General features: G+C 31.2%; 1 protein-coding gene across 4 annotated transcripts in view; it reads right to left on the bottom strand.

Moving 5' to 3' along the window:
• Positions 1-22,892, bottom strand: part of KIFAP3 (kinesin associated protein 3) — a 136,764-nt gene that overhangs the window by 8,794 nt on the left and 105,078 nt on the right. For 3 of the 4 annotated variants that reach the window (XM_072946142.1, XM_072946141.1, XM_006211105.3), the window contains 2 exons: positions 22,103-22,292; positions 16,224-16,323 (listed from right to left, as the gene is read on the bottom strand). In XM_072946142.1, coding sequence (XP_072802243.1) covers positions 16,224-16,323; positions 22,103-22,292 — 290 coding nt within the window. Of the gene's footprint in view, positions 1-3,941; positions 4,106-16,223; positions 16,324-22,102; positions 22,293-22,892 lie in introns of all 4 variants that reach the window. The other variant, XR_012062720.1, reaches the window with a different exon arrangement.

Genomic DNA, 22,892 nt, shown 5'->3' with positions numbered 1-22,892 from the left:
AATGACTTGAAGGAAATAACTGGAGCCATTAGAAGATGTTTTTTCCCCTTATTTGTAGCAATTAACAGAAAAAACTACTCAAATAGAGCCTAACAGAAGCTGTCAGATGTGATTATAAAGCCGAAGTGAATATTTACTCAAACCTATAATGGTCTCAAATTTTTTATAGCAATCTTTAATGAAAGTATGCCATCTAGTCATCTTTAACTCGCAATTTCTTCAATTAAGTACAAGGACTTCTTGAAATTAGCAGTTTTATAATATCAAGCAGTGCCTCATTTCACACTACCAAATGTTAAGGGAACTTACTGAGCTGCTAAAGTAACCCCTAGGTCAATAAACTGAGTCATTAGCACCTCCTTTAAATAATTGTTTGTCTGTTACTGGTTCAACATTTATATAATCTGTCATAATACTTTGGTTTTTTAAGGTACAAAAATTACTGCTGTAGTCTTAAACTAGAGAATATAATTTAAGTAGCGATGTTTTCACAGTGATAGTTTAACCATATTGTCTGGTACTGAGTGAGTTAAAGCCCGAACACCACAGCTAATTACTATGTAATGCTAACCTTAGTTGCTGGTTCATTTTGAGACTCTTTAAAATATGAACTGTGTACTTTACCCCTATGCACTCTCTTAATGATTTGTTTTTTCAGACTGAAATCACTTCCAGCCATCAGTTATACTCTTGGTCTCTACATATGCACTTCTGCAAGCACAAATATTTCTTTTTCCTATTGGTCTGCCAGCTCTGTCAGAGCAAATTTCACTTTAAACTAAATGCTATGATACTTAAAACCTCTTGGATTACTCAGGCTGCTAGTGTGATCTATGACCTTCCAAGAATGACAGCTGAACTTTCCAATTTGCTTATACTGCTTGGGGAACTAAAAGCACATGCCAAAGAGGAAAACGTTTCTGATGTTGAACAGAGAGGAGAGTTCTTGTTGGAAGTGGGAGCAGGAGACTATTAAGTACTGAAAAATACTAATAAGAAGTGAAAAGAAACTAAACATGTTGTAAAGTCTAAGAGCTCGAGCATAATTCAAAAGTTAATGCTAGTATTAAAAACTTTTTTGTCCTGTTTAAAATATGAATAATGACCTTCAGTTACTGAAATTTAAACACTAACCAGAATCTTTAAATGACAATGCACTGTCAAAATGAACACGCTCAAGAGATGGAATAGAATCTAAAATTATCACAAGTTCTATACAAAATGGGCTACACCGACTCCCCATCTTTCTTTATAAAACAGAGAAATCTGACATGTGAGTATAATCAAAGAGGTAACATCACTCTCTAATATGCAAACTACCCCTGCTGACATATCAGTCTCTCGTAAATTAAAAATTAATGTCAGGCTTCTTTTAAAACCTCGTCTCTAAAGTCCTTAAATAAATAATACCGTCTGGGAATATTTCTACATAGTTTTGAAACTTTTAACTTTCTTTTATTACCTTACATAAGAGGTGGATAAATGTTATTTTAAAAAACCCTTCAAAAATCCCAACAAATAAAAGAAGCTTAATATAAAGTTTCTAATTTATGCCATGGTCTACTTATTCATTTATTTGCCTCAAAAATTTTTAGGCTAAATCATCTGCAAATTACCTTTGGCTGATAAAAATCAAGTAGTGATTGACAAAAGCTCTTTTTTTTTTTGTAGCTAAATCAAATTAATACTTTTCTAAAATTGAGAGCCCAACTATGGATAATAAAAACTGTATTTAAACAATTAAAGGTGCATGTTTTTAAACAGCTAAGTATGAAAATTGAAAAAAATTTTTAATTAGCAATTGATAGCATGAAAGTTTGGAAATTTGATTCTAAATAAATTTATAATATCAAATATACAACAAAAAGGCATTTCCTTAATTATTATGACATTTAAAAAATCTATATTGGGCAGTGTTATATAAATACTTTCAGCCACTAATTCAGTAATTTCAGTAATCAATACAGGTCAGCTAAATATTCCATAGTTATTTAGTGCCATCTAAAGCATTCCGGATCTCAGTGTGCTACGTAATATACACACTGCACTTAGCACTAGAACAGGTACTAAAATAAATCTCTACTCTTAAATTTTATAAACTCTCTTGGTCTTTGAGAATATTATGGGTCTTTTTTTTTTTTTAAAAAAAGAAGGTAAATTCATTTACTACTTAGGTCTAAGGCTAATTTTAGATTGTACGATATGAATTGACTGAAGCCATCCTGATCAACCAGACTGTAGTCTTCTGACAACAAAATGAACTACTTCTATTATTACCTTCACAGAATGGGGCTGCGCACCCTTTGGGCACATACTGCATTCACACCAAGCAAATTCAGCATAGACTGGAATGTAGATATATATGATTCTAACAATTATGTTTGACTTGTGCCTTATTATCATATTTTAAATTAAAGTGATTTTCAAAATGACAAAAGGAAACATCATACTTTTTTTTTTAATCACTGACGTACAGGGCATTTTTCTCCCGTAAGGACTGGCAATTATATTTAAAAATTCAGCAAAACTAACTTAAGTACGAACTTATCAACAACTCCTGTATTTTATTAAAGTTAGTGGGGTGCAATGACCTCAAAACCAGAATATCTGGATGTGATTTACGTCTCTATTGATATAACTTGTTTCAGTCTTTATCTGTAACATCCTTTGTCATGATTTCTTTTTTTTTAAATAAGAATAATGGCTATCCCTTTTAACATCTCTCTGCCCTGACGTTATTACATTTCCAAGATTCTTATACAAACAGTACAAAGACTCTTACAGTGTATATTTGGTGGTGTTATTGTTATGACATATGAAAATGATAGAGGCTTCTCTAAAAATACTTTCGAAATTCTGGCTCCTGCCATATAATCTAGACTGTTAAGAGATACTCTATCACACTTGGCATGCTTCTTACACATGCTTTCTGTTTGCCTTTACAGGGTTCTTACATAATTCATAGAGATTTATGCCTACACATAAGCAACTAATTGTTGTTGCACTAAAATAATGCCATGGTCAATCATATCTTCCTTTACCATAGTGAGACTGGACTGCTTGTATAAATAAAATTATTCAATCAAAACCCTTCAGATTCTATGTCATGACTGATGCAAATGACACAACACCTTTAGGGACGAAAAATACCGGGAAAATCTCTTTGCATGCTTTTTCATCTTATTTTATATTCAGGAAGTTTATTTTCAAAGTACTAAATCAGGGTAAGGTTCTTAGTTATTTCCCACAAATCATCACTTCCCACATTGCACACATTCTTGCACTTAGGTTTACTGCTACAGCGTTGGCTTCTCTTTGAAAAGGGCAAAGGTCAGGGAAGTGTTTAGGGCGGGGTTATTTTCATTCTGTGATGTTCCCTGTCTTGGGGTTGGGCCAACTCGACAATCAGGAACATATAAGCAAAGTTGGGCAATTATAAGAATTCTTCGGGGAGATGGGAATGCACCATGCACTTCTGAGATTACAAGCAGCACTGGGTCTTAAGCAGTATTTCCAACTAGCACATAGGTATATCTATATTAGTCATTTCAAGTATGCAGGACAAGGGAAGACTACAAATTGATCTATTTAAAATGACCAAGGTGCCCACTTGCTGATGGCAAATAGTCCCTCCCTCCCTCAGACTTAAGAATAAAAAGGCAAGATGCAACTGTAGGATAGTGTCTTTGTTTTCTTCTTAGTGTATACAAAGAATGAGTTGAATTTTAGCAACTCAATAAATAATAACTCATTAAATAATAACTCATTAAAACCCAGGAATTTTTAAAAAAAACTTTTTTGAGATTTTTAAGAATTACTGCTTGTTCACCACCTCAAAAGAGACCTCAGCGTGACGTTTGAGCAAGTACCCATGTAAATACAGCTTTGTGGGGTTTCCTGTATCAATTTAAGTTACAGTTGCCATTTAAAAATTTACTTGCCTAACTATGTTCACAGAAGCCTCCTCCCATCATTTCACATTTGAGGGGCTCTAAATTAGCCACTTGATACTGTCCACACAAATCTGGATTCCTTTTTAAGACTGCTTTGCCTTTTAATTTCTGACAGGCCATTATGAAGGTGCTTTGTTTTTGGCTGGAAAAACCTGAAATGGAAAGAATTTCTGAAAAAGTGGGATGTATCAACTTCAGATAAAGCTGAACAAAGAAAATAGTCCTAGAAATATATAAAAGTATGTTATATTATTTGACACAGAATGCTGACTTATGCCCACAAAAGAGATGATACTGAGGAAATTAATTATGCTCCTCTTTATTATTTAAAAAATTAAAAAAAAAACTTTAACTTTGATTATGGGCATAAGAAAGCATTTGCTGATTGTGCCTCTCTAGTCTGAAATGAAACCATAGAAATATGTAACTTTTACATAAAAACCAACATAGATACACATAGATTTTATATTCACCAATAATTAATGATAAAAGTATAAAGTTTAGAAAAAATATTAATAATTCTTCTCAAATACAAAGTATCATTTAGAAAATAGATTCTATTACAGAGTGCCACACTTGTCTCTTTGAAGTAGGTCTGAATTCTATTCAGTTGGCAGAGACACTAAGCACTTACGAGATTACCAAGCGATTTGGGTTACAGACTACATGTTGGCCTAGAATTTCTAAAGGTACAATATACAGGATTATAGTCCATGATTAATCCCTTAACTCCAGACTTCCTTTCCATTTCCATAACCATCAATGGAGGTTTACTGTCTTTTTTTTTTTTTAATGAGAAAAGCTAATGCATTTTAACAAATCCTTTGTAATCTAAAACTCTTTAAATTAAAAGTTCTGAGAATTTATTAACAGCTATGATAGCAGTGTTAAAAGAAGTTCAGAGACTAAAATGTTTTGTCACTTGTTCCCTTGGGAAATCTACTGATCTACTTACCTACCTACTTACATAAAACGAAAGGTTTCTACTCAGTAAACTTTTGCCCATGAGATGGAAGGCATCAGAAATCAACATTTACATCAAACTCTTTGACACAGTGTCTCTTTAAATTTTACAGTTATTCAAATTATGTTTTGTAGGACATGATGTCTTTCCAGAGAGGCATTATCTCTATTACAAAGCTACAAGAAGCTGTTGTCTGAACTAATCCCTCCAGAGTGCTTATTGTTATAATGAAGTAACTAAGTTCTAGTGAATTACCAGACCATTAAAGTGTGACGTCTCATTAAACAGCCTTTACACTCAGGAGCTTGTATTTCAATAATAATGTGATTCTTTGCCAAATACTGTACTGCTCAGGTTAAAAAGCAAAAATATGAATCTATAAATCTATTTACTTTTTTATTTAAGAAAATTCATCATGGTATCTTTTAAAATTATTTCTAATTTTATTTTTCTGACTTTACACAATTGACATATAGTATTGTCATCAGATTATCTGATTTTTTTTTTCTATAAGAACATGTTAAAGGTATCTTTTGTAATGGAAGTTAACAAATGACAACACTCCACATAGCAATACTCTTTAAAAAAAAAAAAGAGGGTCTATTATTTAAGATATCATAGAATTCTCTTCTAATAGTTTAATTTTGTGTCCTCTAAAGATTAAGGACAATTCAGAAATATTTAAGAGGTTTATTTCATTGGGACACACGTATGTGCACACACATACTTGTTTAATCAAGGTGGGAGAATAACATAAAAGTGAACAGGAATGTGTAGAAGACCCCTGATGTCTAAAAACTGACCCTGTACATAGGATTAATTCCTTAATTCTTTTTTCTAAGCCTGATTATAGTATTTCCTTTAAAATTTTTCAAAAAAAAAAAAAGAAAGTGAAATAAAGAATAGTAGGACACTTTAAGTCATCCTAAAAAATTGTATTTTAACCCTAAACTTTAAGCTTCTCAACGGGAAAGGGATTATTTCTTACTGATCTCTATCCCTAGAGCTCATCCAAGTGCTTCTCAATTAAAAAGGTTACTGAGTAAAATAAATTTTAAGTGTTGAAAAGAAATCATTAAATGCACTTCAGTATGAAGATTATATATTTAGTATTGTATAAAAATCAGTTTGCTTAAATGTGATTTTGAATTTCCATTGATTTATTTAACAGATATTTATAGTATTTCCAGTAGGTGTAAGGCCCCATTTGGTAAGATGGGTCAGTAGATACTTATAATGATGTTATTTTTACTTTAAGAATAGCTCTTATAATGTAGAGTTCAAGTCTTTTGAAATCCTTTAAATATCTTTAAATACTATGACATCTTCTCTAAATCAAAAGTTAAAAATAATGTTCTGACTTATTAAACAAACTCATTAAGTGCAAATTTATGTGGAAACTGAACATACAACATAATCAAAGAAATAACAAGCCAGCTTACTTTATTTGAGGAGAAAGGAAGGTTTGGTCTTTCAAAAGCCAAATTAAAGTAGAGCCAATCTGAATGTTAATGGTAGTATAAATGCATGTGCACTCACTCCCTCACTCTGCCTCCCCTATACATGCACACCTTCCTCCTCTCAGCTTATTGACATATTAAATCTTTCTCCCAGGTTTGGCCTTGCAACCACTTACTTACTTGATACAGTAGGTCACTTAAAAAGGAAGAAAGCTCAATAAAATGAATTACAAAGACAACAAGATTAAACTGATTGCAATGTTTTCATACATCGTAGCTGAAATTTTACAAATACGCAGTTGGCTGTGTTCTGGCATTTAACAGCATGTGATCAGTGAGGAGGAGGAAATTTTATTCTCATTAACGGTTGCAGATTTACTGCAGTGAAAAAGGGCTCTGTAACCCGAGATGTGACAGTACAGAAAGATCAAAGCCTTGGACTGGAAACTAAATAAACCCTCTGGCTACTTCCTGCAAGGAAAATTCACTTTGGCAATGCAAAACAGAGCCCAGTTAAAAACTACTCTCAGTTTTATGAGCTGTCATAGCAGCTCAAGTGGTTTGGACTGGCTGAGTTTAGAACATTATATTTCCTTGTTTTTGTCTTAGGTATTTCTGTAAGCAGTTTTATAGAACTTTTTTTAAAAAAAAAAAGAAAAACACAATAACAAAAAAAAAAAAGAAAGAAAAGAAACTTTTCTTTTGGTTGAAACTGAGAAGGTAACCACTAAACTTATTAAAGTAGGCAGGTCTTCATTTGCACATTCCTTTCTCGTTTACTGCAGTTTAATATTTTGCTCTTAGATTTATTTGGCAATACACATTTACTTTAATAATTCATCTGTAATCTGTACAATTTCTATTCAAAATTAGTGCAAATCAGTTTACAGAGCCCATATGGCTCATATCTGAGGAGTGAGCTATTTATAATAGCACATCTGGAAGGACTATGGGTAATATGGAGAATATGGGAATTAATTAATATTACACTTAAAAATCTACAGGCTCTAGGTTTCATCCTTTTTTTAAAAAATATGTAAGAAAAATATTTGTTTAACATTTCTAATATAAGGATTTTTAAACAATTGTTCATAAATACTTAAATCACATTGTTAAATCAATCAAAACACAGATGGGCTAGAGTAAATCAACCTATCCCTGAGTTTAGGAGTAAGCTCAGTGTCACTGAATCCAGACTTAAAGGAAATAAAAGATGACATGCGCTATTTTCCTCTCTTATTTTTTGGAGGGGGTGGTGGTGCTTATCAACCAAATTGCTTATAATTTTGTTACTCTTATTAGAATACAGATAAGCAAGTCTTTCTGATGGTAATCTACATTGTATTCCTTTAAAAAAACCACTTAATTTTTTGAAAATAAGAGCATTTCATAGGCCAAATATGTCATAAAATAGCCATTTTTGCTTAATTTCTATTTTTCTTTTTAAATTTATAACTAATTTTTATGTGTGTGTACAGCCAACAAAATGCAGTTAAGATGTATAAAAATGTATAAACCTTAACATTAGATAATCACTCTTAAATGGTGGTGATGTAATTAACTTCTTAGTCATGACTGGATTAACTCCCATGTCATTTCTTCTAGTACAAAGCTATACCGTATTTGATGTGTTAATGTTTTTATAGGATCCAGTCATATTCAGAATACTTTTTTAATTTATAGACTCAGTTATGCTCAATTTCTTCTCCTAAATGAAAGTCCTAATAAAATGACAACAAATTTGGTTTCCTTTGGGAGCATCTTTGAACTTTACATATAGCTAACATGCATGCCTCCAAAAACTTAGCTCAGATCACTAGACTGAAATTAACACGGGTTTGATGAGAGCAGTGCTGTTGCTCTCTGTCACTTCTCTTGCTTATTTCCAAAGGAAAGTAAATCACTTAAGATTTTTTTTTCAAGTCAGGAGTATACTTTCTCTAGAATAAAACATCTTCCCAGGTTTTCAGGATTCTAAGCCTTGATTTTTGGCTTGTATTTCTGTATTTCAGTAAAGTTTACAATTTGCTAATGCTGATGTGTGATAATCTAATAAAATCTGGCCTTAAAAGTTATAGGCCCAATTTACTAATAAAACTTAATTCAATTCTCCTTGGGAAATGCAAATCATTAGTGCCCAAGCAGTGGAACTGAATTTAGGAGTAAGCTTTGCCTTTTTCAAGGCTAGAAAGAAGTTTCCTCTTATTAAACAGTCTAAACAAATAAGACAACTAAAACTAATCTTGAAGACTCATTTGTGGGCATAAAACAACAGCATCATGTATATAAACATTTACATTGGTTAATTAGCTAAACAAATGATTTGCATGAGACAATAACGCTTATAGACTGAGATTATCCCACTCATTTCATCCTAATTTTTTATACAACTGAATTAATTTGTAGAGAACTTAACAAACTACTTAAGAGAATTTAATGGCAGTGAACTAATTACTTGATGCATTAATAAATTTTTAGCAACTTGTCTCCAAGCAATTTAAACACCAATTTGCAGTGAATCATACCAAGTGTATTAAAGCAAACTTAGTAAACAATATGTTGCATTACACAACAAAACCTACATATCTTACCCTGAATTTTGATAAGATTTACTCTCAAACTTTCTCAAGTGCAGTTCACTGTTAGACTAATATATTTATTTGCCACGTGGAGGCAGTAATGGTGTAATACTAAAAGTGCTGGCTCTTACCAAGCTTAAAGGCTTCACTATTTACTACCTATCTGGTTTTGAATGAGTCTCTTAAAAATCTCTGAGCCTTAATGTCCACATTTGCAAAAATAAGGACAATACTACTCTTTGCCCTGTACACCTCACACACTGTTGGTGATCAAATGAGATACATGACGATATAAGTCGTAGCTATATACAAGTTATTAGTCTTTGTATACTAAGATTTAGACAAAAAAAAAAACTTAAACATTTTATTCTTTGAAGGCTCCTAAGACATTCTATCTTCTGAAATAAAAAAAATAACTAGCAGAATTGCTACAGGAGTATTTAGAAAGAAAAAGTATGATTTAATGTAAGGATTTTCTTAGACTAAGAATCTCATAGTGTAAAACCATTATTTGTTTTGGTTTGACTTTCTTATCAGAACTGTGTTACACAGCTACTTCCACTCTTGTTCCTCTGTTTCTACCATCCCACAAATTTAACCACTTCTTTATCTTAGAATTTTACCTGTCATATAGTATTATTTCTAGTGAATGGCTTTATTCAATTTTACCATGTATTACTGATTGGTTAATACTGATGAAGGTGGGAAGAACTTAAAATTACATCTATCGGTTGGTTACACCTAGGTATAGCAATTGTTACTGAGCTTGAAATACTTGTTTATATATATTAAAAACAATGTCACTTGGATAACAGAAAGTAATTATAATGCAAATTTGCACAGCTCTGGATATTCTGAGATCAAATCATAGACCTTGAAACAGAGTAACTTTTAGAAGTAAACAGGATATTGTCTTGTTACCTAATAACATTGTTTCTATAAAGAGGTTCTACCGCGTATGTTTTAACCCCAAATTCCATTTAAATTAAGAAGCAACTCTTGCAAATATTCCAACCTGGATACAGCTAAGAACAAGTATTAGGGAACTATGCAAATGTGCACATGATGAACAAAGAGTTAATAAAATGTGTAACAGTGCCTTGCATATACAAAGCGTTCAGTAAGTTTTTAAAAAACATTATACATTGCTTAATAAAAGGCTTGTCTTAAAATGAAAATATGTTTACATATTAACGTTAAATCAATGAATCTGTTGTCATGTTTTAATACATGCAAAAAATATAAATGGAAAGACTAAATATTTCAACTATCTCCCTTCATCACTAGAATTACAGATGTGGCAGCAGTATACTCAATTTTATGCTATCAAAACATCATAGGTGAATAATATTTTTATTAAAATTATTTTCAATAAGGAAGAAGCAAATTAAAAGGTCTCTGCGGTCAATTCTTAGAAAATAAGAATTTTATGTGACGTGAGTATCTACTTTGACCTATTTTGATTTTCATATTTACCTAAATCAGAGTACTGGTATAATATAATATGTGGACAACATCATGTGGCACCAAAGTAGGTGCTGAAAATAACATTTACTCCATAATTAGATAAGTGTATCTCACTGAGCTCAGTGTATCTTTTTTTTTTTTTTTTGCATACACAATCATTCACCTAGTCTTTGTCTCTGGATAAAGTATCTTTATGATTACTTCATAAGGATAAATTCTTAGAAATGAAGTTACAGAGTTAAGGAAGGCTATGATTTAAAGCTCCTGTTCTCTGTTACCAAATACATTTCACAAAGGTTTTATCCATTTAAATTCCCACAAGGGGTATACCAGAGTACCTCTTTGCTCCCTTGTGTGGGTACTAGCATTGAAAAATCTTCGGCAATTGACAGGTGAAAATGGAATCTGGCCGCTTTATTTTGTAATCATCATGTCTGGAAAAATTACTAAACTCAGGAGTCGTTTTTAAAGGCTTCATGAAGCATGTTCTCCTCTGAGAAAAAGTAATAGGAAGCTAGTAACAAAAAAGCTACACATTAAATAAAGCAGTGTTTTTTGATGATTATCTTTAAAAGACTTAAGTACTTGACAATTCACATAGTTCTTACAATGCTGTGGAACAAATGGTTGGTCTCAATATCTGTCAAAGGAAATGTTTCTGGGAGGTTCTTTTCACTTTCTTTTGACCCTTCTGTGTAATTTCTGCATTACTGCCACAGTAACGAGGGTCACTAAAACAAACTATTAGAACAAATGGAAGTTTTGTTTATCAATTAAAAATTGATACAGAACTTAACCAAAGAAGGGATTTTATAGGCATATTTACTTTTCCTCTCAAAATAAAAGAATTTCTTGATCACAAAATTAAGGGATGTAACATAGATAATAATTGGATTTATCTTTTGAATAACTGCTTTGAAAAAATATCCTAATATATAGTTCAAGGAATAATGTGTACATCAGTATACACTTCATGTCTTCTAGACAGGGAATGTGTAATTTTGAGGTTGCTGTTCTCAAGTGAAAAAAACCGAGTTAACTAAATAGCTGAGTATAATTAAGGCGGCCTTACACCTACAAGTCAGTCAGTCTACTGTTTTGCATGTAATGTATATGAAAAAATATACATTAAAAATCTAAATAAAACATTATTTCTTTCATATTAAGAAAATAATTTGTTAGTTCTATTCAGTATAATTTAAAAAATGCAACTAGCATTTCAACTGTGATTTAATAGTTGAAAAAATAAATTAGAGAACAGAATAAACGGTATATATGTGAAATCTGTAATACATGTTATGAACAGAAAAATCAATGACCAAATACTCAGGAAGAAAAAAAAGGGGCATGCTAAATAAAAGAGCACACACACAGAAAACGAAGTAAGAATCAGTTGGCTCCGATAATGCACACATCTCGTTCATCTTTGACTCCAGTGAAATGGTCAGTAAATGACATCACTGTGCCAACCACAAAGAAGAACTCCAGGCCCTCTGAAAAATATTTTTCAAAGCCCCAAGGAAACTTAAGCAGTCTCCGAAATTTTTTTCCAGTTTATGAAAACTGGATTCCTATAAAAGAAAAATGGACCATTTTTACTGTAACAAAAACTGATTTGTAAAAGCTGGAAGCAGTTTAAAAATACTCAACATGAGGTTCTTGTTAGTCTTGAAAAGTAAGAGTTATAATAAAAAAACAGTCCAAAAATATGGTATGGATACCTTGTATATAAGGGGAAAAAAAAGCTAGTTTTACTCCTATTATTTTTAATTAGCCTCAATAGCAAGTTCCACTTTACTTTATAACACCAGTTCAGATTTGGGGAAGGGAAGATTTACATCTGACCCTCTGGGAATGGCAACTCTATAGCTAATGCCTTGGATCCCTAATGTATTTTGCATTAACTCTAAATGTTGGGAAATTCCGGCGCCAAGACGTTCAAACTTAGAGTGACACGTGTTTAAAACCCAGGATTCGCTGTCCAACTGCCAGTATGTATTTCATCAAACATCCAATCTCCCTTGTAGGATAGGATGGATGAGTTTAGCAATTTTTGCTGTTTCCAATTAAATTGCCTTGCTGTATCACAAAAGTGCAGATACTCATACTAAGAAGGACTCCTTGACCTGGATTTTAATAAGAAATACAATTTGAACTGTTTGAACAATCTCTAAATCTGACTCAGTTTCCCCATTTTAACAGATTTGTCCTATTACTAAACATTGTCATTTCAGAAGAAACTGAAGACTTTTTCTTCGAACAAGTTAAAAAAAAAAAACTCTTATCATACAAATTAGAAATTTATTCTTGACCTTACAGAAACTTGGGACCATCTACTTTACCTGAATCCCCTGAAACTGACATGTTAAAAACCCACAAAGCCTGAAAAGCCATAAGTACGGGCTGAAGAGCATGCCACTTGGCACTGTCATACTGTTTCACATTCTCAAATTATTCAAAACAATAGTAATTATAAAAATTCACATTTTATACATTATTTTTTAGAATTATTGCTCCAATTACGTTGACACTGCTTGTTTATCAAAGACATATGATGAAGAACAGGGAAAGAATTTGTGAATCATTTGGACAATTTACCTAATTTAAAGAAAAAAAAACCCCTCAAAATAGGCAACATTCCCTTATTTTAAGGAATCAGCTTTTCCAATATCCAAGATTCAATCCAGACATTATTCTTTCATTGTTAACCAAATTCTTCATGTTGTTCATTAAGTCTGTTTATTCTTATCTTTACAGTGAAGATGAAGAATAAGTCCCACACCTTTTGTTTACACTTTTCAAAAAATATTCCCATTTTGCTTAAAATCAATTACAGTGAAAATGTCAAAAGTATTATTCTAAGTCAATGTTATCTCATATAATAGGTTTTAAATTTACCCACTGAGTATCAGAAGCTTAAGGGTAGCCATTAGTTTAAAATGTCACATCTGGGACATTATCCATCAAAATTATCGTGCTAAAATATGTAAATAATCACACAGCAGTTTAAAATGGTTAAATCTTTGAAGAATTTTAAAAAAAGCCAGAGTTAAGATCCATGGTTTGCTTCTATCAAAAAAGAACATAAAAATCCTAATAAAAGACAATCCTAAACAACCAAAAATGATTGAAGAAAAGGAAGAATAAATGATTCTAGAGAAGGTCAATAAAACAGAATGTAGCAAGGAACAATTATGATTTTTGGATATACTGTAAGTTTTCATTGTATCTGCTAATAAAATTTAGAGTGTCTTTTTATTTGATCTGTTATCTACAAAAAAACTGAGGAAATTCATTGTAAATTATTTCTTCTGGAAATAAAGAGAAAATGATACTGTTACATGATTTAAGGTCTGAAAAATTACAAAAGACAAGAGATGAAAGACAACTTTCTCAGGGGAAGTTCTTTTTAAAGGGAAAAGAAATCTCAATTCAAAATGATTATAATAAATAAGCATATCACTTTTGATTTGAAAAAACATATAGTCTACCGTAAGTTTTATTAACTAATCCTTTAAGCCAACATTACTGTGATATGTCTTTTATGATGTGAAAGAAGCTACTTAAACATTTTTACTGTTGAAAAGGAACTGAAGGTCAAAGGTAAGAGAATTTTCCCAAAGTCGTTTTTAAAAAACTTATTAACAGAACTGAGAAATGAAATCCTGAAATCTTTGGACACAGTACATAACTTAGTCACTGAGTATGCCCATCTCTCAAAACATCTCTATTGCTTTATAAAAGGATCTTTTTAAAAAAATCAGAAATTAAAGATTTTGCTGAGTTGAACTCGTAAGTTCATTCTTTTGTATATTCAATTTTAATGAAAATGTTCAGGTTCTTAAAGATCATGTAACTATATACATAATAAACAAGTCTATCTCAAATAAGTAATGCATGGTTAGTATCAGTCTGATTTCTTTAAAGCAGCAGTTTCTGCAGGAGATACAATAACAATGTTTTGTTCACAGTGAAACATGAATGGCAGAAAAATTAATCTAATAAATGCTATCAGCAAAAATCTTCAGTATAAATATTGGGATTATATAACCAGATCATTTCTTCCTTTTCCAATTATGTTTTAGAAAACATTTGTACGGTGAATTGTCACATGATGGAGTAGTTATAATAATTAAACAGTCTCTATTTAAATAATTATAGCCAATATAGACAGAGATATAAGAAGTAATCAAATGCCACATACTTTCTGGTATTTAACCATGTTTAATTTTTATTTCGTAAGGCAAGGAGCTTTTTACCATAAAAATCCAGTACACCAATGAAATCATTTCTAAAGTGCTATTATTTATTTGAAGTTCACTAAAGACTACTGAACTGCATATAAGGTTACTGCATTTCATGAAATACTCCTATATTTTTCTACTATACTTTTAAGCTTTGGGTCACAACCATCAGTAAGTTGTGAAATCAATACAGTGGGTTGAAATCTGTATTTCAAAAATAAAACAGAATAGAATAAAACAGAGCATATCATTGTACACTACTGATAGAATAATTACCATTTAAAACATTTTTTGTTTTACACATATGTATAGGTATATACATGTATATAAACAAATATGTATGTGTGCACTGGGTTGCAATATGAAAGGTATTTCTTAAAGGGGGTTGTGGTAAAAAAAAGCAAAACACTTAAAAGTTACTACAGTATCCTATGTGTCCTTCCAAATTAGGCAGTATGTTATAATGAAAAGACCATAAGCTTTGGAGACCTATAGATATATATATATAGATATAGTTCAGACTTTCTTCTCAACCATCCTATGCATGTGAACCGGTTACTTAAATTATTAAAGCCTTCATTTATTCATTTGTAAAATGTCTATAATAATACTTGCTTTAAAAAGTTGCTATGCAGGTTAGAATAAATATGATAAATATTTACAAGATAAATTATACACACTAGATAATCATAATGGTTACAATAATTATTACTACTGGATTAAAATGGCTTATTACAAGTGATGATTCAGAGTTATAGCACATTGGTTACAACTGTATGCTTTCAGTTAAAAAAATACATAAACATATCCTCCAAACAGAAAAGCTTATGTTAATAAAAAGTTTAATTTTAGAAGAGAAAATTAAATCAATAATTTAAAGAAAAAATAGTCTTAAGGGCAAAAGCACCACACCTATTCATTAGATCATTTTAACGTGAAATTTCAACAGTCATTCTGAATTACAATATTACACCTCTAGGAATGATATGAAGGGGAAGCTATTGTTTACACTTTCTGGCAAGATTACAAAATCTATGACATCAGTAATGAAGCAGGATATCTGCTGGGGGAACTTCATTATAATTGCACAATAATGCTGGCATGTCAGTTTTTTTTTTTCTTAAATATTTTACTTGAATGCCATGCAGGGAGGAAAAAGTCTTTAATCAAAGCATCAACTATCGAAAGTGATGTCAGTAATTGTTAAAATACATGTATTGCGTTGTTATTTTATATTATATTTTATTGGCTTTGGAAAAGACTTAGGATACAACCTGAGCCATTAATTTGGCAAAAATACTGTCTATTTCAATAGACAGCCTGCATTTTCCAAAGTGAGGAAGCATATTATTTTTAGAACAGTGATCTTCATTTTTTTACATAGAAAATATGACTTCATAAGTTAATTTAGAATCAAATAAGCATATTTTTGAAAATATTCAGGATTTAAAAAAAATTCTTTAGTGGAAAAAGAGAAACGGGGAGTGAAGGGAATTTTAGTATTTCAAAAACAAAGGAAACACCATATATTAGATTTTTCTTGGAAGACTGTTTACCTGCCAGGAAATGAATGCTGCCCGACTACATCTCCATTTTGAAGGTGATAATCATTGAAGAAATCTGGACTCATGGCTCCTTCAGAGGCAACTAATCCATCTAAAAAGAAAGAAAAGTAGCGCAACATCTTTGTAGGGAATAAAAAGCAAACTATTCTATCAAACAATGTGATAGAAAATAACCTGTATATTTAATCTGGAAAGAAAAATGTCAGTATGACATGCTGTTCTCTTTGGGAGTATGAACAGAAGACCATACATGCTTAAGTGTTCTTCCACAACAATGCAACACAACATTTGGACATTTATTTAGCATCTACTCTGTGGTAGTACTATTTAATTACAGAGATGAATAAAACAATCTCCACCTTAAAGGGGGTTATAGTCTTGTGGAGAAGATACAAAAAGATAAGGGGGGAGGTGAGGTAGGGAAAGACAGTAGAATTCTGTTCCAGGCTAAAGAAACAGAAATAGAATGAGTAAGGAAAGAGAGTTCTGAGACATTAAATAGCATGGTATTGGTAAAGAGCAACACTTGGTATGTTCCACATTTTGTACCCAGACAGCTTCATTTGTGTATCATGATTAGGGAATTAGGTATTTCAAATAAATGAATTTTTATATGAATTTTTAAGTGCCAAACTTTAAAACACACACACACACACAAACACACAAACAAGTTAGAGATCCTTGTAAATGTATCTTACATTCCCCACGTTTTAAAAAAGTATACTGAACATAATTTAAATACTTCTTGATGACTCAATCTTCATTATAAGTATGAACTATTATACAGTAATGCCCTAGGTAATTAGATATATTTGACTACCTATGCTAAATGGTTGCACTACTATGCTTTTTGAATACTTTGCTTATAAAGTGCTTCTTTTCCTAAATCTAAGCCTTTATTATTACTTCTTGCTTATTTTAGAGTGATACTACTTTATCATTTGTTCCAATCATTGAATTCAGATAACTTACTTTCGATAGAATTATGAATAAGTTAAGAATAAGAAGAATCTGAGAAAAGATCAAAGTGATGGCTTCAAGGGCTGTCCTATGTCTAGAAACAATATATTTTAGTATGTGGTTTCTATCATTTCTATTTGAAAAGCTCTGAGGCATTTTAAAGTTTCCTTTTCTGAAAGTATTCTGGGTTGTTAGGTGATCTCTAGACAAATGTTGGCTAGGTCATACCCACGACATTGTTTATAAATTTGGCACATAGTAAGCAAATTATTCAGTGACCAGATGATCATTTTACACCTACCATATGCAATAACTCTTGCTAGGTCCTGTGGAAAACACAAAAAAGATTACAATACAAATTTCTGTTTTCAGGACTTTTAGGTTAAGTAAAATATAACATAAACACTTAAGATGCAATTAAATAATACATACCATTAATAAATGATATGCAACAGGAAGGAATACATGTACAAATGAGTGTTGGAGGCTGAAAAATAAAGGATTTACTGCGTTCTGTAGGGATTAGAAAATCCTACTTGGGGAGGGAGGGATGCAGAGGTGTGACCTGAGACTTGACAGGCAGGTGGGAATTAAATGACAAAATCTGTTTGAGGAATTAAGGGTACTAAAAATCGAGTAGATGTTAAAATTCATACAGCTGGCAAATGAATACGTAAAAATAATCTATATTTCCATAAGACTCTTGTACTACTAATTTGTTACATATACATCCATTTGTTACATATCATATACTAAAGACTTGTATTATTATTTAATTGTTGAATCTTGTTAATAATATGTTTGGCATTTGCTCATTACTTTAGTAAATTTAAAATACTTAAGAGGTAGCTTAAAAGTATCTAATATTTAGTCCAGTTTCTATGTCCTCTAAGAGTTACAAATCCTATACCTCAAAAGACCAGCTATACACAGAGAAGTTACAAAAAGTGTAATTATGGGAATGCTAAGACACCATTGGCTGAGAGTTAAGCAGCTAAAATAATTAACTTTCTATGGATCTAAGACTGTGAAAGTTTAGCTAAAATTAACAAGGTTAAGACCACAAAAATCAGTAAGTTCTCCTGTTAGAGTAAAACCAAATAATTGAGGATTGGGGTTTAAGAAATATGTCATTTTTAGAGGAACAAAGCTAAGTAAAATGCCAAAATAAAATATACACCACACAAAGATATTCAGCATGCCAGTAGCATAAAAGATTCTAACACTCAAAAATATTAACACACAGATATAAATGCAACCATATTAAAAGATACCTGAATTATACTTTAAAAGTTTACATTACATGAAACATGACCTAGTGAAGTGAACCAGATGAGGAAGAAGTTAAATTAAAAACTGTTGTCTAATTCTCAGTATCTCCATCTTGATTTGGAACTCTTATTGTCTTCAAAGGGAAAAATGAATAGCGAAAGGATGAATGGAATACAGGGAACTACAAATGGGGATCTCATTAAATAGAGATGATACTAAAAAATATCTGAGTTTAAAGATTCAGCCAGAAATTCTATAAAGCCAGGATAAAACTGGTTTAGTTATACAATAAACCTGATATTATGAGAGTAAAAAAAGAGTAAATTTATACTTCTGAACTTATTTTTAATAATCTTAGGACACTGCGTTCATTCAGTGAACTATAGCTCCTACACTGTCCTTTACTGGCTTGACAATATTTAGGTAACTCTGTTATATGAGCAATCATTCTTCACTAGAAAGAGGTATAAAATTTAAATTATATTTTAAGTTAAATCTTCAACTGAAGCACTTCAACTTCTTTGGAACTATCTGTGCTTCTCAGCATTTCTGCATCCAAAGTTAATTCTTTTACAGAAATATTAAAAAGGAATCATGTGTTTCTGGTTACAAATTCCAGGTAAGGAGTGACCGTCTCAAGTTCCTACTGTAACCTGTTGTTTTGAAGACACAACAAGGAACCATAAAATTTCATGTAACATTTAAATGACCAGAGAAAAACAGAAGACAGAGATGATAGATGCCAGAGCACTTGTAAGCTGTAGAGCATTATACACATTTAGGTTATTAAATTATATGAAACCTTTCAGACCACAGTTATATAATACACCTTTTTGAGGTACTCCAAGTAATGATGATAAATATGATTATGACTAAGATGGGGTATATATTGGAACAAAAATGAAATCAAAGCAAATTTACTACTAGCATAGGTAATTTATCAACCTTCTGATTTCTGAAACTCAGTTAAAAAAACTGGCTTATACAAAAGTAAAAAAATACAAAAAACTCAATATCTTCCTATATATTTTTACCTAAATAAATTTTATTTTTTAAAGTCAAATGTAAACTGGACTCCTTGGTGAACTAGATAAAAGTGAAATCATGACTGTGTAGGAGAAAATAGGTATCAACAGTAGAGAAAATAAGAAAAAGAAATGACTAATATAGAGAAATCACAACTTATCTCGCTAAACCCAATAAGATACAAAGCATAAACACACAGGCAAATGAATATTATGGATTTACAATGATCCTGAGACAGAAATAAACCATTTTAAATTAAGCATCATATTCTATAATATATTCACACATTAAACGCTAATAATAAAATTCACCACAACTAATAATGAAGAACAAAAAAGCAGTAAGTCATTTAGAAATGTGTAGTAGCAACACAGCTTTATAAATTGTAACACTCTTCCTCTGTGGGTAAAAGTTCTAAAGCAAACAGCATCATTTTCATGACAGAAAAGGAAATCAGTGACTACAGTCACAATAATTTTAGACTCTAAGAAGAAAAACTACCGTAACTATAAGGAGACGTTAGCTTCCTATTTCACATAACAAAACAAAGATCTTTTTTAAGAATAATAGCAAGAAAGAAACAGATACATTTTGACATATTTAAGAGTTAGAAAATATAGAGGGCAATACTAATGATGAGGAAGTAGCTAATGCTATTTCATTTTTAAATAAAAGTTAAGACCAGGGAATCACTGGCCATTTAGCTTAACCTCTGTGTTTGAAAAGCTACTAAAGGTGCTTTTATCAGAAGCAGCCTGAAGTTTCACGGAGATCCAGAGATTTCAATAAAATGGCTCAAGCATACAAACAAATCTGCAGTATCACAAATTTATCTTATGTTTCTGAAGATATAATTGCACACAATAAAAGACAAGAGACTGACATTATCTAGATTTCCATGATACATATCAGTAATACCACATTTATTCATTTAGTTGATGAACTATTCCTGAAAAATGAAATAGGTAAAAAAATTAACTAAAAAAATACAGATGGCTTGATATGAGAACTGTATCTTTAAACTTAGAGCCATCTAATCTCTGCTGTCAAGTATCTACCATATCATCAGGCTATGGGTATTAAAAAAACAACAAACATGAGGATACCTAATGATAACATTTCACCCTTCAAATGCTTAAATATATTTATTTTTCCATCTGCTGTGGCTGTTTCTAAATTTTGATATATAAAAATGTTTATGATTCAGATTTCTCACAAAAGTGTAAGTTGTACATTCTAATTATGTAATATCTCCCAGAAAAATGCTAATGATTTTCATTTTAAGAGGTTAATTTAAATGAATTAATTTTGGAAATGTGGTATAATTTTTTAGAAATCTGTTCTAAAATTCTAGTTGTATTAAAACAAAAAAGTCAAATACTGAAATGGTTAAAAGTTTTACTTGATCTTGGAAACTGGTTATTCATTCACACTGAAAAATAGCTATCAATCTTCAAAGCAAGAAACATGATTCCAAGAAATTCTGATTTCTATTATCAAAAAATTCATATCATATATATTTTACATCATGAATAGCTGAACATGTAAGGAACAGCTGCTTGCCATTACTGAACTAAGAAATGCTGGTTGATTGAAATTAATGATCTACTCCATCTGGTTTGAAACACAAAGCAGTATTTCGTAACTACTGTAAAGTTCAGTTAGGAAGAAATCTATTTAATTTTCAAAGTAAAGCATCAATTTTCCAGGGTTCAAGTATCTATATCAAATATACAAATAATGCAGTATTACAGGCAACATGTACAATACACAATTATGAAAACACATGAATGAAAACACAGTAGGAAAAAAAGTGAGCCATTGATTTTAAATTTAAAGCCATAATTATTTTAAATGCTTTTTTATTTCCAACCTGCTACAAATCTTAATTAGAAATCCTTTCCTTCTTCTTGTCAACCAAACAAATTAAATGAAGTAATTAATATTAGCAATAGTACAACAGATTAAAAGGCAGAATATGCAAAAATTTACCATTCTTAGTGCCAAAATCCCTAGAAAAAGGCAGGGTGGTAGAATCAACAAGGTTATAATATATGTAAGATTTTTGTAAAAATTAAATTTTACCTTGAAAATACTGGCAGAATTTAGAATGAAAAAACTATTGCTAAACAGTGTCTAAATCTTTGCAACCAACTATAGTCACCAAATAGGGGTTACTAGTTCAAAACTAAAGCAAAACCATGGCAAAATATGACAAAATGAAATATATTGGAAAACAATCTATGAGTTAATAGATTGTACATTTAAATAAATGCAGAATAGAGAAAAATATAACACTTTCAAACAGAGGTCAGAAATCTTGAAGATGTCATTTTAAGTTATACATTCTAGAAAGTTATAAACTAAGAGCAATTAATTTTCCTAGTTATAGCCTTTTGTATGGAGGTCATATCAAAGACTAACCTGGAAAAACTAATGGTGAGTTAATAGATATGCCTGGTGTGTATTAATGTTATGTCTGAAATCATTAGCAGAAAACCATTTATATACAAAAGGAAGTGCTTACAAAGCTTGGGAAAACAAGATTGGCAGACCAAAATCTCTATTTATAGCACACACATAAATTATTTTTGCTTTAATTATCATCTTACCTGAGCTGTAGAAAAGGTCAGGTCTCTCAAGAATATCTCCTTCATGGATGTATGGCTCGATTCGGTCATCACCATACAAGTACTGCTCACTCTCATCCATCTGACGACTCTCTACCATCTCCAGCCATTGAGAGTTATGCCAGCGAAACTTCTCACTCTGAATTTTCTTAGCCCATTCTTCATCATATTCCTATTGAAAACAGTCAATTATTTTTATGTAAGCTTATGAAAGAATTCGCTTGGCACTCAGATAGCAATACTTTTATCTTACAAGGAGAGAATTTGGGGGGGGGGAAGCTTTGTTTGGATAAGGGGAAACATTAAAAATACCTGCTCAGAATTATTGTACACAATAATCAATAAACATCAATTAAATCCATATATTAAAGACATCTCTGTTTGGATTACCAATCGCTAATGGCAATGGCAAAAACTGGAAAAGTTCAAACTTCACAAATTCTTTATCTACGTATTACTAGAATTTAGGTAAGCAAGCTGACTTCAATTTCCAAAGTTTTGTGGCTGTAATTACTGTGGCACTAATGACCCGTGGTTAAGCATTAAAATTACATCTTTCACTATACCTTTTGGTTTAGATAACATTTTTCAGTAGGAAAAAAAGAGCACTATTAAAATATTTCACCTAACAAATGAAATGGTTTACTACAAAAAACAAACAGCAGAATTTATTTCAATTTTGTTTCAACCACAAAATAATAATATCTTATTTGGTCGTAATTATTTCTTTAAATGTCTCCTGCTTTGACCATGAACTCCTGAGGGGCAAGAC

Source organism: Vicugna pacos, chromosome 21, assembly GCF_048564905.1.
Source record: "Vicugna pacos chromosome 21, VicPac4, whole genome shotgun sequence".
NCBI lineage: Eukaryota > Metazoa > Chordata > Mammalia > Artiodactyla > Camelidae > Vicugna > Vicugna pacos.
Note: the sequence above shows the minus strand (reverse complement) of the source record. Positions and strands in the feature narration are given on the sequence as shown.